Here is a 20,017-nt window from a genome sequence, read left to right as displayed (position 1 = left end):
ATTTGTAGGCAATTTTAAAATAGTTATTCTTTAATGTTGACAATATAATAACCCTGCCAGTAGTGATACACATAATAGGTAGAGTGTTTACAGTTGACAGCAATCCACATTCATTCAATCCCATCTTTATAATAAATATACCACACTACAGATGAAAATGAGAGGATAGCTTTCTTACAGTAATATTTTCATAAAAACTCAAAAACTTTACATGGTATAATTCTCCCTAAAATCAGATCTGTATGCCTTTTGTATTCAAACACAATCTTAAATACAATATGCTCTTTTTTTCCAAATCAATTTAGGTGGTATTAAATAATATATACACCATAACAGAATATCAGGAATATTTTTAAAAACTGAAATAAAACTTAAGACAACACTTGAGAATATTTTTCATAAAGATAGTGCTAGTCCCGAAATAAGTAGATTTGCAATTTTTAAATTAATTGTAACTACTTAATTTTGTTTGGCCAAAATGACAACATATTTAAATATCTATTTAAAAGCAATAACATACAAACCAATAAGAGGTGTTTTAGGGGAAATATATATCCTATTATTACACCCAAATCATTTAATGCATCTTAGCATATGTGCCTTATGAAGTAAACTGCCATTTTCAAAGTACAGTTCCATCATCATAATGGGAACAACACAATGTATCCTTAGTCTACTGGGGGGAACTTCTCCTTGCAGAGGGGAATTTACATTCCAAAAACACTACACTGAAAAGAAATACAAAATTTTTTAAATGCATTAACTGAAGCACATTAAAGTAATATTCCAAATATCAGATGTGCAAATGTCACTTTGGGAATAAGCTTTACCATCAATCAACACTTGGGATATTTTGAAATTTCAATGTTCTAAAGATAGACCTGTATTTAAAGCAGCTCGTCAACCAATTAAGTAACTTGGGGAGTAATTTATATTCCAATAAACAATGTTTTATGAATGTCTGCTTCTAAGGATTTAATTTATGCATGAGAAGACCAAAGAATAGGTTATGTTTTATGATAGGGCAGTGTGATCTATTTTTTAAGTATATACAATAAAGCGCAAATTTAACATTTCAAGCCAGAATACTAGTGTTCATCCATATCATGAGTTATCAAGACAGTGCTATCATGCGTAAACAGACTAGAGCACAAGTGACAAATCATCAAATGGGGCATCTGCATGACTTTGTTCTAAGGCTTTAGGTTCATTTCAGGGTCAAAATTGAGCCATCTGGATTCTGTGGCCTTGGAATTAGCACCTCTATAGGTGGGAACCCCCATCAAGAAATTTAGGACTTTTAATTTAGACAGCTGAAAGCTCTATTGCTGTAGGAATTTGGAACCAAAACTCTCCATCCACTGGCAAGAGTTCAATTATTGTGTGGAATTAAATAATATTTGAAATTTAAAATCTGAAGTAGCTAATAACTTGGTTATTAGATCACAGAATTTGTTGCCTTATCATATAATCCATTTCTAATAATTCTCACCTGATGGGTGGGAAGTTTTTTCCTCTTCTCAATGCCTCTCAAAGAAGAGGTTTAAAGTTTTTGTTTAGCAAACTTAAAAATCCAGTGTTCCTAGGGAAAAAACTTATAGCTAATAAAAACAGCTAAAGGAAGTAATATCTTAACTGCCAGTTTCTGACAATGTATTCAAAAGGCTCATGATTATTCAAAAATCACTATCCTAGCTTTTATTAAACATAGGCTAAAGCAACCTTTGCCTTAATTAGGCACTTAAACTTGATCATCTACTATAAATATCTTCTATTAAAGTAACCACACGGGAAGACTCCATTTTATAATGGAGGTGAGCCCTTCCTAAGAAATTAAGCTGGTGTTAAGTAAAATAAATCTTATTTCTACAGTGGTTTCACATTCATTGTTGTTATCAGATGTTTTTTATGAATGCCAACTAATTTTCACTTCCTGTACAAGCAATAAATTAGTAGATTTAAGGGCCCATAAAGTAGTTAATGTTACAGATCCCCAAGTATATTCTTCCATTTTTATAAAGTATTACTCATTATATATCAAACAAGAGGAAAAAGGGAAACCTAACGGGAATCTTAGAAATAGTGGGGCATACAATTCCCCATTTAAATATTGCTTAACAACTGAATACATCAGGTGGCCATACCTGAATTCACAAATGTGAATCATAGTCAGGACAAGGCTTGCTATGTCTGTACTGCATGACATATACTGTTGACTGATGCCACCAGTATAACATCACTACTGCAAGGATATGCCATATTTGGTGGCTCGATCCGAGGTAGTTTAGTTGTCCTGTAAGGGAAGGTAGAAAGAAAACTGTAATATTTTGACATTAAAGGTAGAATATATTTCCATATCCGGCCTTGGAAATATGGCTTAGCAGGGAAAAGATTTTGACAGTTTCAGAGTACATGGAGACTCATTGGATATTAATTCAGATCCAATTTTTTTTTTTTTAAACAGAATGAATTCACTTTGAGTTTAGTTTAAAGGTTTTAATCAAAGACCCATGGGCGAATTTTGGAAATAATATTCCAAGTGTGTTTTCAAAATCTAACTTGGTCGATTTCAGGAATCTGACCTTTTGTCTGCAGTATCTCAGTAAAAATACCTGGTGAAATGAAGAAAAGACATTATGACAAAAGCAAGGGAAATTTAGATTTAGATATGAAGATTTAGATATTTAGATTAGATTTAGAGATGAAGCCAATGCATGGTTGTGCTTAGATTCAGGTCTGCTAGAAGTACTTTGTATTTCAAGCAGGTATGTGAGGAGAAATCTCAAACCTGAATCTTGTGCTACTAGATAAATGAAATAATCTGCAAAATGCCATTAGTAGTAAGTTAACTAGTTAATTAGTCCATATACAATTTACAAGAACTATTACATTTCTATATGTGGTTAAAGACTAAATTACAAGGTCACCATTTTACACCTTACACAAACATTAACTAAAGTGGATTAAATACATTGATTAAGACCTGAAACTATAAAATACATTGAAGAAAAAAATAGGCACACACGCCATTGCATTAGTTTCAGAAATGTCTTTGGTGATTGTCTCCAATGGCAAGAGAAGCAAAAGGAAAAATAAACAAATGGGATTTACATCAAACTAAAGAACATTTCTGCACAGCAAAAGAAATCACCAAATAAAGATACCCTACTGAAATGAAGAAAACATCTGCACATAATACATATGACAAAGAACTCAGCAATTCAACAAAAAGAAAACAACCCAATCAAAAAATGAACCCAAGAGCTAAACAGATACTTCTCCAAAGAAGCCATACAGATGGCCAAAAGGCACATGCAAAAATGTTCATTGTTATTTATCATTAAGGAAATGCAAATCAAAGCCACAATGAGCTATACTCTTAACAAAAAGACTAGCAACAACAAATGTCCCTAGTGAGAGGATGTGAAGAAATGGGTGAGGAAATGGGAAGCCCTTGTTTCCCACTGCTGGTGGGATTGTAGACTGGTCCAACTTCTATGCAAAGCGGTATGAAGTTTCTGCAAAAATATTAAAAATGGATCTATCACATGACCCAGCAATTCCAGTCCTAGGTTTCTACTTGAACACAAAAACATTAATTTGAAGGGATATGTGTATGTACTACTATGTTTACTGCAGCCCTACTGACTTGACTCCAGCCAAGGCTCTCCTGGATTTCCATCATTATGTCCCTTACCACATACTTTATATTATCAACTTTGTGGGGCATCATTATAGTAATAATTACTAATATTTACTGAGTCCTTACTACTTGTGAGGAATGGTGCTAAGTGTTTCACATGCATTTTTTTACTGAATTCTTAAATAATCCCATGAGAGAAAACATTTCTCCATGTTTCAGATGAGGAAACTGGAGCCGAGAAAGCTTATGTATGTTATTTGTTTTTTTAAGATTTATTTATTCATGCATACAAGAACCAGGGTACAGGCCAGATACACGGGAGGGTGAGAGGATTCACCAGAGACAGAGCAGGGAACAGAACAGGCAGACTGACTGAAATACACTTGCTGTAGGGAGCAGCGGGTGAGGCAGGAGACGTTTGCCTCGCCATGTGGGATTCTCGCCAGCCGGCCAGCCAGGAAAGAACCCGCGCTGCAGAGGCTGCGGACAGCTTCACAGTGCTGTGCTCAAAGGCCTGAGACACCAGGGGAGGCTCTTAAGTATGTTATTTAGTTCATGTATCTAACAAGTGGGCTGACATGGATTTGAACCCAAGCAGTTTGACTCCAGAGTTGAAGTTCCTATAGAAGCACATGCTTTGGAGAACACTGTTCATGCTACCCAAGCATCCTTTTAGTTATTTTCTATCAGAAATTTCTTTCTCTGAATAATCAGGGAAATCTGTCCTTTGCTTGAGTGACTAGCTTTGTATATCTCTTGGGGAAATGAAGAAACTTAACATATATTATCCTTCTTTTTAGTGTTGGGTGCCAGGAATCTAAGAGCTAGATTGGTGGCATTGGCCTCAGGAGTCTTATAATGGCTATACTTGAAGTAATCCTAAAGTGGCTTCTTTTCACTAGCCTCTTATTTTCCTTTTTCTCTTTTGTAATTTTATATACTCTGCATATATAAACTTTGAAGAATAAGCTGGTATATAAAGAAGTAAATGATAACTGATAGTGCTCCACACTAATCACATAATCAGTGGCTGGGAGACAGAAGACTCCCAGGGTTGAACCCCAGCTTAGTCACTAGTTAGTAACTATGAAAAGGTGGTACCTTATCTTTGAATGTTTAAGTTTGGGATAACATTTGATAATAGGAGAGTCATTCTGCAATCAGTTAATATTGAAAAAATAAGTTTTGATACTTGAAGGCATATACCTCAACCATATATGTAGAATAAAGTAACAAAATTATTATAAAAGTGACTCCTACCTGGAAAGTACCGTTCTGGAACTTTGGAAATGTAGAATAAGAAAGCAAGAAGAGCAATCACGTACATCACAACTACTCGGGGTGCAAAGTCCTGAAAAGTAAACAGATTTTCATAGATCTTCCTACTGACTTATAAATGAATCTGTTTCATAGATTAGGTGGAATTTGTAGGTGGAAGTGCTGTTAAATATGAATTGCTTTTATGGTCAGTCTCTAATAATTGGAAGCTTGTTCTCAATATTGTAGTATGCAATCCACAAGAGTGAAGTAGAGATAGTGCTCTCAAGTTAGGATTCTAAAAGAATTAGAACATTACTGATGGTCTTAAGGGCATCAAATTCCACTTGTAATACAGGTACATGGGTAGAATACATATGGAAAATGGAGTTATCAGTTGAATAAACAAAGAGACTAAAGACTAGGGGCTTATGGCCGGAAAAGACACCCAAGGTTTGACCAACAATAAAACCTATTCCATCATCCTAGATAAACAGGCCTCTATAAGTCTGTCCATATCACAATTCTATTGGAAAGCTTTCACTTGGTCTGAGAAAACCAGCCAGTTGTAAGTTATATGTAAATTGTTCTTAATTCTAATTAAAACCTAATTTACCAGGAAGCCATTTAAGAAATAAAGAAAAATTACTTCTCTTCCCTCCACAAATTATGATGGCTCTTCCCAAATCTTATATTTTCAGATTAATGGACCTAAGATTTCAGGATTAGCCCTTCTGAAACTTTTTATCTTTTCAACTTTCAGTGCTTCGCTATCTTTTTAAAATTAAAGCTTATTGGAGAGTTTCTCTAGAAGTCTCCCTTTGCTTCTTCATTGGGATGATCTGTGATCATACTAGATTTCCTTCTTTGAGAAACACTGTCTCCCTAAATCATATTTCTATCTTAAGATTTGTAAATATGGGAAAGTTCTTGTTTTTTTTTTTCTTCTGAATTTCTCTAAAATTCACTACCTTAATGGGCCTTGTTCTCATTTTGTTATTATAAGCTCAAAATGGATGTTTCCCTCATCCCAAAATTTCCATTATTTTCTTAACTATCAGTTATTTATTGCTGACTAGAATTAAATCTAGCTGCAATTCCCCATTTTGTTTTCTTTACTTACTTTCAGGAAATTAAAATTGTCAGAAAAATGGTGTTTTCATAGATATCAGCATCATTGAAGCTTCTTATCACTACTATACTCCCTCCTAATTTCTTAATTTTATGAATAAATCATCACCCTTGTCTTCAAGCTGGCAAAATGACCAGATTATATCACTCAATTCACTGTATCACAGAACATTCTTGCTTCTAGTTATACCCACATGCTTTCCACCATGCTACTGCCAACTTTATGCAAGTAGATGTAAACTGACTACTAGTGGCCCCTCTTCCAAAAATATTCTGATTCATTTAAATAAAATTGAATTTAAATTTCTTTAAATGGCCTTTGCAACAAGTGTATATAATTTCTGCTAGATTTTGACTTGTTTACTTATGTTAAAAATTCTCAAGTTTACTCTCTAGTGCATACTAAAACATTTTACTCAGATGTCGAAGAATGCAAGTCTTACTGTAATAATCTTCTCAAGAGTTCCTACTGAGGTGCTTCCTAATGCATCCCAACTGTTTGTTCCTCCCTAATACCTAACTCTGATAGCTTTTCTTTTAGTTCACAATAAAAAGATGGAATGTGCTTCTACAGCTCCTGTTACCAACATAATGATTTTCAAATCTTTATCACTAGTCTGAATTTCTAACCTAAATTCCAGATCCTATCTCTATCTTTATATCCCACAGTACTTCAAACTCAACAGGTCCAAGAAAACAAAACAAAAAAATCTTTCCTTGCCACAAAACAAGCAAAAAATTCAACTGCTCCTATATCGATTTGTGTTATCACTGGCATTATCCTTTGACCAGCTGACAAAACTGGAAATGTGGGAATCCTATATAGAAAAGTACTTGGGTATTTTACACAGTAAGGGTAACAGAAAGAGAATTAGAGATATATTATTTCAAAGAAAGACATGTCAGGAAAAAATAACAGACCTTATTTCTATTCATGCCAGGTATGCTTATTTATATCGTTGTACAAATTATGGCATCAATATGCAGTTATAAATATTCTTTTAAATGATAAAGACACACTCACTTAGCCTGATTATACCACAAAAGGAGTAAAACTGAAAGTAAAATAAAATAGAGGAAAATAGTGAACACACACCACCTACCTGTACAATAGGAGCACCAATTCCTCCATTGAGCCAAACCCAGTGAACAGTAGGGATCACCCCATATCCCGAAACAGAACAGAAGATGATAGAACGGAGCTTCTGCCACTGCTGTGTGAGGTAATTGGGATGAATCTGTGCGAAGAACACTGCCAGGATCAGAGCAAGCACTGTGATCAAGTACACTTGTCGCCAATACTAGAGGAAAAGGAAATGAATTTTAATTGCTATTAACAATAATGGAAGGAAAGAAGTAATTGTGGCTTCTACATCCCAAACTCTACTTGGTATTTTTTATTTCTGAACATGCTTATTTGCCTACCTTAAAAATAAAGCATATTCCATATAACTTTTAGATGACAAACTGAATTCCAAAGTGACTTGGTAAAAGACCACATTTCTTTGTTCAAATTCTGAGTACCTGTTAGATGCCAGGCAGAGCTTAAGTCCTGTAGAAACAAAGATGACTATGCCACTCACTCTCCTACTGGGTGAGCTCACAGACCATGGGAGGGCCAGACATGCAAAAACACGATTATAATCTAATGGTAAGTACGGTAACTGAGTTATGAACAGAATGTTGGAGAGCCACAGAAGAGGGAGCAATTAATATCACCTGGGGGAAGGTGAAAAATGCCTCACAGAGGAGATGACATCTAAGCTGGATCTTGAGGAATATATAAGATTTTGTGGGAAGAGGGGGCTCTCAGAAAAAAAAGAACAGTATATGGAGCAGGGGAGTTTTTAAAAGGCAGCTGAAAGGCAGGCACACTATCAGGCTAAGTATCTGAAACTTCATTAGGTTGGTCCTGGGGGAAATGCAGAGCACTTTATAAACAAGATGACATGATTATTTTTTAAATTAGCTTATTAGAAAAATAACTCTTGATCAGTGTACAAAAAGCCAGGTGTCAGGGAGTCAGCTAGAAGATACTTGGATAATTGATTCAAAAAGAGAATGAGGCTTGGAATGCAACTCTTGTAAGATAGATGTGAACATGAGATTCAGGAGGTGCTTCTGAAATAAATCAGTCTTAATGGCTGACTGGATGGATTAGAGGACGGCTCAACTGTTTATAGAGTGAAAGGCGACACAATAGGACTTCTGTGAGACTATGAGATTCTCATGAAATCACATGTCAAACTGTTGGGTTAGCTGTGAGTCCAAATGTTTTTAACCTCATTTTCAAAGCAGCTTGTCTTTTTTAAAAGGTAAAGAGCCACTACAGCAATTTAATATTTGGAAATGATTAGATACCATAAGGAATAATTAATTTTTCCGTTTACTATACTGTTTCAGTTGTTCTATATTCCATCTCTCAAGGATTTCTAGTTTTTCTGAAAAGAGATCTACAAAAAGTGTCCCATGATGATTGGATGTATTTAGAAAAATGTAAACAAACAGGATTCACAAAAGAATAGAGTAAGATAAGCTAAACAATTCAAACATTGTATGACTGCCCTCACAAGCTCCTAGTTATCAGCATATTCCTTCTAAGTTTTTTTTAAAGATGTCAACAGTTTCACACAAAACGAACAAGTTGTGAAAGCTGAGCAGACATGACCAGAGTTTACTGCTAAAAAAATCAATTTATAGCAAGGTTAATTGCATATATATTACATGCTTATGTTACACAGTAATTAAGCCTAAAAAGCAAATGGCTCATGTGTAAGTGACTATATTTAATAATACTCTGACACATTCAAACCAAATTTATGATTTTTCCCTTTGCTAGTTTTACACTTGAGCTATGTTGACAGTTTTTCTCTTACTGTGTAGAGACAAATGTCCCAGTTAAGAATTTCCAACAAGGGATCCTGCCAATAGCCAGTTTTCCAGTCAGCAAAGACTGGGAATTATGGCTTGAATCACCTGTTACTGGGGAGGACCTGGGTAGCATAGGCTCTAGTCCTTGTGAATAGGACTAGAAGGAACTTGAGGATATAATACTCCTGACAGAAAAGCTCAGTCTTGGCTCTAAAAGGGAGTGAATGAAAAGGACAAAAGAAAAGAAAAAGTGTATGGTAGGGGAGCAGGAAGAGAAGACAGCAGTAGGGACAATGAGGACATTTTGAATGGGAGAGCTTGAGATGTTTTGAGGCCACAGGAATAAAATATGGTTCAACAACATTTTTAGGGCAGGGTTGTATAACTGATCACAGTGTTTCAAATGTGGTTTTGAACAAGTCAAAAAATGATTTTTGTGACCTTAGGATTAGAAAACATAGTTGATCTAGAACTCAAAAAAGACATATATTTCTTAAAGATTTCCCTTGTGGTCTGTCTCTAACCCTAATCCCAAATATAAAAGTAAGGAAAAACATTAATCTTAAAAAATAATATAAGTCAACTCACTCACAGATATATCTTCCTTTATTTTTTTCACTGAGGGAGAAGAAGAAAAAATGAACAGCAGCAACCAGCTTCATAATTTCCTCCATTACAAACTTTACCTTCAACTTTACAAACATAAAGAGAAATGTGTATTGTGGAACCATGGATTTAGTGGAAACATTAATAATTTGATGTTTATATTGTTTCAGGAAATATACTTATGTAAATACATATATATTTCAGTGGTAAATTAGTAAAATGAGTATTGAACTGAAAACATGTTAGAAATCACTGGCCCCTTTTGAAAAATGAGTTTATGTCTACACAAGACTCTGCTGTTTCTTCTGTAGGCTGATTATAGAAATATGGCGAGGAAAACCAAGATTCACAGGAAAGGAAGAATGTAAAAAGTTTTACGTTACTTACATTATTACAATAAAATGCATAAAATACTCCAGAGACATAGCAGCCCAGTATTCCAATAGAAATTCCTGCATAATCTAATGCCATCCATCTTCGACAGGTTTTTTCTGATCGATGGCAAGAAAAAAGATGATACCCCACAGAGCAAAGCATACAGACCTTGGGAAAATAAAACAAAACTTAGCAAAGTGGAATAAAAAGAAACTAAAGTAACTTATTCAAGATGTTCAGGGAACTAGACCTGGGCTTGGATTCCAGCTCTATTTTTTTTTTTTTTTTTTTTAGCTCTGTATGTTAAAGTTGGGAAAGCTACTTCATTTCTCTGAGCCTGTTTCCTCATGGAAAAAAATGGAAATGATCATAAAAAAGTTATAAATAACAGTTATTTTATAATATAAAAAATTAAACAGCACAGTAGTGAGAAAATTACATAATACAAATGATTTTAAAATATCAACTGAGGCTTACTGCGATCCATTAATGAGTTTCCTTTTAAAAAAGCATTTACTATAGAAGTAATACAAGTCTTTAAAAAAATAAAAGAACATAACATTGTAGGATGTTAAAAAAAAAAAGGCCTCCTCACTCAATCTATTCTCCAGAGATATCTACTGGATACCTCCTCCCATATATTTTCAATAAATACATCAAACATCTATGACACAGAAGTCTATACACAAACGTATCCAAGCACATGTGATATATATATACTTTTAAAATTAATCAAATGGACACACTATACACTCTGTTCTGTAACTTGCTTTTTCACTTAAGACTTTTCATGTCCGTATGAGATTTCATAGTAAAGTTTACTTTTAAGTTATAAGTTAAACCAGCTTTATTGTATCTAAAAAAAATAAGTATTACCCATGCTGACTTTACATGGTGGTCAAATTGAGAGCAAAGCTAAACTGACTCAATCAGCTGCTCTGATGATTGATAAGTGTTCTATGACTCAGTTCCTTTCAACCATTAAAAATATGTCATGTGTCATGTCCTGGGGATACAATGATGAAACCTCTAATCTCAAAGAGATTTTTTTTTTTGAAATAAGTGAACAAACAGTGATGTAAGACGTACTATATGAGAAGTCTGAGCACAGCACAATTAGAAAATAGTACTGGCTCTGTGGGAGTATGTGTACATTTGAGGGGTAGGAGGAAAAGAGCTTCAGGGTTATCACCTGAGCTGGATTTTCAAAGATTGACCTGGCTTTCATCAAGGATACAAATAAAAATGTGTACAGATATACTAGTGAGGGTTAGAGGAAAAGCAGCATACTGAAAAACACAGTCACTAAAAACACAGAGCCACTAGAATGCCATGCGGTCATCATGATATAATTATGACAAGTCCAGTATATTAAGAAGTTTTAACTTCAGTGTATGGGCTAAGTGTGACACTACTGAAAATTTTAAGTGTAACGTTACCAAAAGGCTGAGACAGCAGATTACAGGAGTAGAATTGGGGAGCAATGAGAAGAACTACATGAAGACAGTGACAGTGGGGTTGGAGAAAATGGATCAGATAAATGATGTGAAGTAGGTAGGTGAAATTGCCACACATTTTGTAAGCAAAATGGTTATCTATGTTATAACCCGGTCACTAAACAAATGTAATCAGATCTCATTGCCTCAACATCAATATTTAAAACAATGTACCTAGCCACAACCTCTTTTCTTCATCTACTGTCTAAATTCCTTAATAGCATGTGGCTTTGGTTACTAAGCTATAAGTTAAGAGTTTACTGACTCAACTAAACATAGCTCTAAGAAGTTTGATTATTTTCCTCAGATTATTCTTGAAATTAAAAACAGTAAATTCAGTTTACATCAAGTTATATATTTTCTCAATGACAGCTCATGTTATAATGCTGAATGTCACAAATAGCAAGTGGAGATAGTCACTGCTCCGAAGTGGGTAGACAAGCAGGCAGGCTTGAGGCATGTATCTGTATCCATCCATCCATCCATCCATCCATCCATCCATCCATCCATCCATCCATCTTTCTATAGATCTATCTATATCTACACACACACAAATCTCAGGGGAAATTTTAATCCAAATGTCAAATGTGATTACCTCTGAGAAGAGGAATTTCAAGTGACTATTACTTTCTTTCATGCATTTTTTTTTTGCTTGCTTGAGTTTCTACATCAGTATGTCTTATAATACTAATAAGAAACAATAATAAAACTAATTTCACTGTGAAGTGCAAAATAAAAGACTAAAGAGATAAACTACAATATCAAATGGAAAATAAAATATATAGTGTTAATAGAGAACCCTGACTTTTAAGACAGTCAACCTATACTTAGCATGTCCTATTTTTAAAAAGATGTGTTATTTTTAAGAATTCCTCAAAAAAATTGACTGAAAAAAGTACCTGGGAAAATGCGTATACTTCTGTTTTTGGGAAAGTTTCCTCTGGGAATGTCTCACTCCACCATGGTAAACAGATAATTACAGTATGCCACCCTATATCTAAGTTTCTTGGCATGTTAACAAAGTACTGCAGGATCTGGCTGCTGCCTATCTCTTCAGTCTCATCTTTCCATCTCCTAGGACTCAACTACAAGACTGGCAAGTCCGGAAAGTGATTAACTGTCTCTTGCTTCTGGGCTTTAAGACCAACTATGTTTTCTGCCTAAATGCCCTGTCACATTCCCCTTTTACTCTCTTACCTGGGGGGCTTGATCTTAATGACAGACTGGTTTTGTTTAGCACTGTATGCCAGATGCCTAGCTTAGCACCTAATTGTAGATGAGAGGCATTTGAAAAATATTTGTTGATCTGAATGTAAGTGAATTGAATTTAGGGTTAAGGTGTCAGATTCTAATTTTCTCTGAGACAGAAAGACTTCTAGGAAAGTTCAAAACCCCTGAAATTACATTTAGAATGTAAGATATTTAGAATATATTCTATTAATCTGGTTGGGATAAAAGTGGTGAGTATATAAAAAGGGTAGAAATGAGAAAAAATGCTATATAATTTAAAAAATGGAAAGCAATGTTAATAAATTATATTTGTTTTACCATGTTGCTGAGTTCAGGATTTGGGAAAATTGTATGAACAAGTTAAAAATACAATTTCATATAAATAAAAATAACAAATGGTATATTTAAGTAAGGAGTCATCTGTCTTCAGCATGTTGTTCAGTGTATCAACATAAAGATCATTACACTGGCAGTTTTCACTGTCCTGCTGAATAATCTTGGGCATGTCACTGTAGTACTTTTGGTGTTTCCTCACTGGCTCTTGTTGTAAGTATTTCATCCTTTTGTTTTTGCAACACAATCATTATTTTCTTAGGCCAATATATTAGTTAATATAAATTCCCTGAGCTGACACCAGCTGTAGATGGGTGGTGAGAGATAAAAGTGAACCTTGGAGAACCATGTGGGATTCTTACATATAAATAATATTCATAAAACTAATAATAGAGTATAAATCAGCTTTTGCTTATTAATGGTTATTAAAAGTATCTTAGTCTAATTAAGATACATCCAAAAATTTAAAAAATTGATTACCATTTAAAAACTGGAGATGTATACTAATGAATGTTTAGGCTTTAATCAGTACAAAACTGGAGACTGAGTAAGTATACTTTATAGCGTTATTTTTTCCCTTAAAGAAAGTGAAAATATCGTTCCAAAACAAGGGGAAGGGAAATGTTACTATATGTTTTCTTAAGTTTGAACTAAAGTCAAATGATAAATGTCTAAAATTAGTTATAATAAAGAAAGCAACACCTGATCAAATCACTTATAGATTCACCTCTCAGAGTAGCAATAGCTAAACGTGAGGAGTGCTGACATGTATTTGGTGGAGGGTGGATGACAGCCTTTTCTTTCTGTTTTTATGTAATCTCTGCATTTTTTTTCCTGAAGTGTTTAAAATGTCAACAGGATGTGGCCCACATTTGTTTTCTTTGGAATTATCTGTTTGAAAACTCAAATGCAACTTTTAAAGGCACTTTTACAGACCCTTGGAGAAAAATGAAAGTGCTGTGGAAGTAATAAATACAAGAAGTACAGAGGAGAAAGTGTTTGAAATAGACAAGTGTAAAAGGACAAGGAAAATTAACATTAAAGCAAGAAAAAAGATAATTACTAGCGAAACAAAATTTTAAAACTAAGATGCTTTGGAAATGACAAATATAAAAAAATCAGACACATAAATAAGAAAAAGATTAAAAATCTTTCCAAATAATTTAAGCAGGTACTACTCTCCTACTTTAGCCAAATAATAGAGAATAATCAGATTCCTATCCTTGTATTAATCTTAAAGCAGGGATGTCTTAAAAAGGGAAAGAGAAAAGGAAAGAAATTTTCTCAATCTTTAGAACTTGCTAAATTTCAAATATACCCAAGGAATAACATCTATACATACTCTCAAAACATACTTTTGGTGCTTATATTATTAAAGCAAATAAACTAATATGTCTGCTATTTTAGGGTTCCTTAAAGCAAGCAGTGGGTGTGAAATCAAGTCACCTGCCCCAAATGGTCTGAGTCAAGTTTTCTTTACCAATAAGAGTGTTGTGAAATGACTTACCTGGAAGCAGAAAAGACAAATAGAACAAATTACAAAATCTTCTCTGGATGCACTTGCTGAAGGTAATACAGATGTCATGTCATATATTCCCAGGGTGAAGAAGAGAAAGAAACCCAGCAAATGACTCCAGATGTTGACTGTTTCATTCGACAAAATAAACAAACTACAAAATAAACAAAATGCAACTCATATACATGCTGGCTCACTCACCGTCAGAATTCAAAGGGTAGGTAAATTTTTTGGGAAGTTATGTAACAAATGCTACTTTAAGCACTTAAGCCCATCTTTGCCTTTCTAAATCTGATATATTATTTAGTTTAATCTTTAAGTTTTTTTGGTTCTCCACCAATCCTAAGATCTTAGAGCTTTTCTGGTTTTTACCTCTATTTTCATACTTCCCATTTCCTTCCTCAGATTAGTTATTTATGACTAATTCATTTCATCCTTCAGCCTATCAACTTTTTTTTTTTTTAAAGATTTTTTTTTTTATTTATTTATACAAGCACTGGGTACAGTCAGAAGCGCGGGAGGGTGAGAGAATTCACCAGAGCCAGAGCGGGGAGCAGAACAGGCAGAAGGACCGAAGTACACTGTTGAGGGGAGCAGCGGGCGGCAGGGAGGTCTGCGTGCCATGTGGGACCCTCCTCTGTTGGCCGGGGAGCAGCCGGGGATCGAGCCAGCGCGCAGAGGCTGAGGGCAGCTTCGCAACCCAGCGCTCAACCGCAGCGCCACCGGGGAGGCCCTATCGACTTTCTAATTGCTGTAACCACTCGTCTGTATGCCAACACCATTCTGAGCACAGTGCTTTACTCAGTTTATATGTTAAATGTCACAGAAGTGAATGCAGATTAAAATTGAATATAGCGTGCCTCCCCGGTGGCACAGCGGTTGAGCGCTGGGTTGCGAAGCTGCCCGAAGCCTCTGCAGTGCCAGTTCGATCCGCGGCTACTCCCGGCCACCGGAGGAGGGTCCCACATGGCGCGCAGACCTCTCCTGCCGCCCGCTGCTCCCCTCAGCAGTGTACTTCGGTCCTTCTGCCTGTTCTGCTCCCCGCTCTGGCTCTGGTGAATTCTCTCACCCTCCCGCGCTTCTGACTGTACCCAGTGCTTGTATAAATAAATAAGTGAATCTTTAAAAAAAAAAAAGTGTAATACGTTTAAAAAAATAAAATTGAATATAGCTAGCACATTCTGATGTTCAGTAACAGGTATCTGAGAATCTGCTAAGAGTAGTATTAGGCACAAGACTAAAATAACCTTATAGTACTCAGTGCTAATGTGAAGTTACATGGACTTAAGAGAAACAAAATAAATATAAATTGATCCTTTGGAAATGTCCTTTAAAACAAGCATGCTGGATTTACTCTCCTTTGGTTGTTCTGAAACCAAAACTAATTTCCCAGTGGCATGAGTTTATCATTTTTTAGGAACAGTGGGAGGTTACTTTTATTTTCTCTCTTTGAAAATGCTCTGAATAACTGGTGGAAACCTATGTGGTCTTGGCAGCACAGGTTGGTGGAAGGTACACCATACTGAGAAGGAGTTAAGAGACTCATTGTACCTTCCCCACACTTGGTCACAAACTAGCTCAGTGATCACCAGGAAGTCACTTAACTTCTCTGGCTTCCATTTCTTCATCGATAACACAAGAGAGCTGGATTAGATGATCCAAGTCTCTTGTAGCTCCTTCTTTAATACTGTGAAGTGGTTCTCCATCTATGGATAGGACTCATCTGATTATCTATCAAAAGGTGACACCATGACTAAAAATTAAAATTCTCTTGCAAAATATTTTTGTGTAAATATTTTGACCTTTGGCCTTCATGGATTTAAAATCCTTACTGGTAAGGATTACTGTATAACTCTAAACTACTGAATCTGCTACAGTCATTGTGGTTCTCACTTTCTCATGTCATAAACATAGCATGTCATACTATCACATGATCATCATGAATAAGTAAATCTTGTATTATGAACTTTAGGCTTTATCCTATACACGTATCAGGTATAAAAATGACTTACCTGGTCAAAGAAGTTGGAGAGGAGGATGCAGAAATATGAGGGAAAACATCTAATTACAGGACACTTGACAATCAATTCTATGCTCTGCCTATTGGCGTGAAAACTTTTCCTTGTGGGAAACCCAGTATAATCTGGTTAATTTAACGGAGATGGATAATCTTGGGGCTACTTCCAAATAATGTTGTATTGGTAGAATAGCTGTGACATACAAAACACTTCCTTTTATCCAAAATTTGTCTTGTTTAGTTTGAGAGCACAAGTGTTGATAATGGAAAAGACCAAGCTGGTAGAAAGAGCATTTAGAATATCCCCAGTAAAGGATATACTCTTATCAGAAATAAGGCCATACTCTGGCTTTGAAGTCTCATTTAATCTTTATTACTTTCTGAAGAAGATATTGTGATTACCCTCATTTTTACAAATGGGAAAAATAAGACTCAGAGAGGTTAAAGTTCCAAAGCTGTTAAATGGCAGCTTTAAGTATTGGATCAAGGGCCCAAAATCTAGAGCACTGTACTTCATTTTTTATTCCATGATATAAGGACTCAAACATCAGAAGGCAGAGGACCACCATTAAGTGGGTATAAAATATTTAAGGCACTACTTGGTCCATCCTTGTGGAACTCCCCATCCACAGCACTGTCCAGCCCTGAATCTTGTGTAATTACTTAGGCAGAGGTGGCACTGGGGAGGAAAACAGCAATTGGGATTCAAATTGTTGTCCTATAGGCCACCAACTGAAGCCAAGTAGGGATGGAGAGTGATGCCACCTTGTGACTGTGAATCACAGAAGCACGTTCAAGGCAGGGTAAATGGAACTGGGGGAAGACTATGCAGAAGATCATTAAGAATTAGAAACGTGGTTACTTCAACTCAAAAGCCCACATTCCCACCTTAGGGTTTGCCACTATGGTGACCTGGATCTACCCAACATCTGGATCTGAATTCTCTCAAAATGGGATCCTGTTTTTAATGAGTTGTAACACAAAGTTATTATAAGAACTAGACCACAAATCTTTCAGTTCTGTTTTTTTTGAACCCAGACTTTCAAGGACTCTTAGAGATGCTTCTATGGTGTTTTAGTGGAGAGTGTGTGCCCATTATAGGTTCTCTTTGCTACAGTGATTTTCCTACACAGCATTTCCCACAATGGTTATTGTGTAATAGTGTAATTATTTCCTTAATGTGTGTCAACCTGGTAAGAGCTTATTTGTTTCACGAGGACAAGGGCCATGTTTGCTGTTTTTTGCATGACCTGGTATAATGCCTTGCACTGAGCAGGGGATCCATAGTATCTGCTGAATAAATGACTCAGGAGTGGACGGAAAAATATAAATATGCATATATACATATATTATATATAATATATATGTAATGGCAATGTGAACTTGTTTCCTATCATACAGACAATTATGTGGCTCAAAGCACCTGAATTTCCACAGGGCTGCACTAAAAGGAAACAAAGCTTAGCCATACACGGAGGCAAGTAGTACTCAACTCAGCCATTGTCAATGGGATCGATTACAACATATATGCCGATAAGCAGCAAAAGGAATAAAGGTAAAGCGCTCTGTAAACAGTCCAGCGCCGTAGGAGAGTTGGTAATTATGATCATTGTTACTATCATTATTATTCCGTGGATCAAGTACCTCGGCGGGGTAGTAGGAAAGATAATGAGAGGAGAGATGGCAGAAAGAGATGCAGCGGATGGGGCAGCAAGGAAATCACGGGCACCGAAAAAGCAGCATAGAGACCAGACAAAAAGGGTGTAGGTGAGGAGGAGGGGCCGCCGGCGCGCCCCCCAGGAGCGCCCCGCGGTCAGTCTGTACCTTTTGATACACAGCCTGGAAGGCAGGTAGGCCCGGTAGCCATCGGTGATGTACGGGTTGTCCTTGAGGGACACGGGGATCTGCTCGTAGGTGTAGAGGCGGATGCCGCGGGGCACCAGGACCGGCCAGTACTGGTAGCTGCCCAGCTCGATGTAATGCGCGCTCTTCAGCAGCTTCTGATGCATCCTTCCCGGCCGCCGCCGCTCCCCGCCTAGGGAGCGCGCCCAGGCCCCGCCTCCCCGGGGAGGGGGCTTCGCCGCTGCAGCCCCCGCCCCGGAGCCCGCGACGCGGCGCGAGGTCCTACGGCCTGGCCGCTGGCCCGGCCCGGCCCGACTCCGCGCACACACTGGCCACCGCCGTCGCGCCGCGGCGGACCCGGCGGTGTCGCAGCCCTCTCTGACGTCAGCGCGCCGGGCCGGCCCCGCCCCTCGGCCCGCGCTGGGCGGACTGGGGCCACCTCGGCGCCGGCGCGGGGTGCTTGACTGTCGGGCGGCCCCGCTCGCCTCTCGCTTGCCCTGGGCCTCGCAGCCTTGCTGAGCTCGGTTTTGCACCTCTTCCGGGACGAGAGCACCCAACTGTATAAGCGAATTCAAATTTTTTTTTCTTTGTTTGTTTTTAACTGGACGCGATATTTGTTACATTTTGGTAAAGAGTGAACTGAAAGAAAAATAAGAAATCGAGCTAACTCCTCACTGCTTACTTTATGTTTGGAATCTCACACACTGGTGTCAGAAGGGACCTTTCAGGTGTTCTATGCTAATCCTTGGAAGTAGAAATAGAGGAAACCTGTTGTACGTGCAATATTTGCCAAAATGAAGCACTCACTGAGCCATAACCATCCAACAAGTTCAAAACACCCAAACCATGTAGAGTGTATTCTCTGGGCACAGTAGAATTAAACTAGAAATAAGCAAGAACACTAAAAATCTCCAAATGTCTGGAATTGAAACAAAACAAATATTTCATAGTTTAATGAAGAAAACACAATGGAAATGAGAAAATCTACCAAACCGAAAGCACATACCAAAATTTCTGGGATGCTCCTAAAACAGTGCTTAAAGGAAAAGTTACAGCTTTGTGTTTGATGAATTATGCAGATGCTTATTCATAATGCAAATAGAAAACATAAATCCTTGCATCCATCTATGTAGAACACTTAGCCCACTGTTTAGCATACAGTAGTGACCCTGGTATCTATTACTTTATTGTTATATTAGTAATACTGAGAAGGTATGGGGTAGTGGTAAGTGCTGGACTTTGAAAGTCATACTACCTGTATCTTTGTATAAGACTTAAACTCTCTGAGTCTCAGTTTTCTTAATTGTTAAAATAGGGATAATTACAGTACTTTTTGTTGTGAGGATAAAATGAGTGAATCCATATAACACTTTTGGGAAAGTGCCAGACCTATTGTTAGCATGCAAAATTTTAGCTAGTATTAGAGAATATATATTATTAGACATGATTTCTAATAGATAAAACCTGAAAGCTAAATTAACATATAGCCTAAATGGACTTATGTTTTACGTTAAGAAATTGAGTCTTTAAGCCATGGAGCTAAAACATTTTAAAGACTAAATTTGCCCAGTTCATTATCTTTACAGAAGATTACTGTGTACCAGATTTCTCATTTCCTAGGGGAGGAAAATCATGCCTAAGAATGCCTGCCACTCCCAAACACCTCTTCTGGGAGGCTCTTTCTGCATGTGTTCTTGCTG

The 20,017-nt window shown here is 36.7% G+C and overlaps 1 protein-coding gene across 1 annotated transcript; it reads right to left on the bottom strand.

The window, feature by feature from the left end:
* Positions 1-2,150: 2,150 nt before the first annotated feature.
* On the bottom strand, positions 2,151-18,484 carry PAQR3 (progestin and adipoQ receptor family member 3; the record flags this gene model as incomplete). The annotated part of the gene is made up of 6 exons (XM_084233109.1): positions 2,151-2,293; positions 4,904-4,994; positions 7,135-7,332; positions 9,896-10,051; positions 14,450-14,612; positions 18,300-18,484. 6 exons carry the CDS (start codon positions 18,482-18,484, stop codon positions 2,151-2,153), a joined length of 936 nt encoding a protein of 311 aa, XP_084089235.1.
* Between the last annotated feature and the right edge of the window lie 1,533 nt (positions 18,485-20,017).

This window comes from Talpa europaea (genome assembly GCF_964194135.1).
Source record: "Talpa europaea genome assembly, chromosome: 5".
NCBI classification, from domain to species: domain Eukaryota; kingdom Metazoa; phylum Chordata; class Mammalia; order Eulipotyphla; family Talpidae; genus Talpa; species Talpa europaea.
Note: the sequence above shows the minus strand (reverse complement) of the source record. Positions and strands in the feature narration are given on the sequence as shown.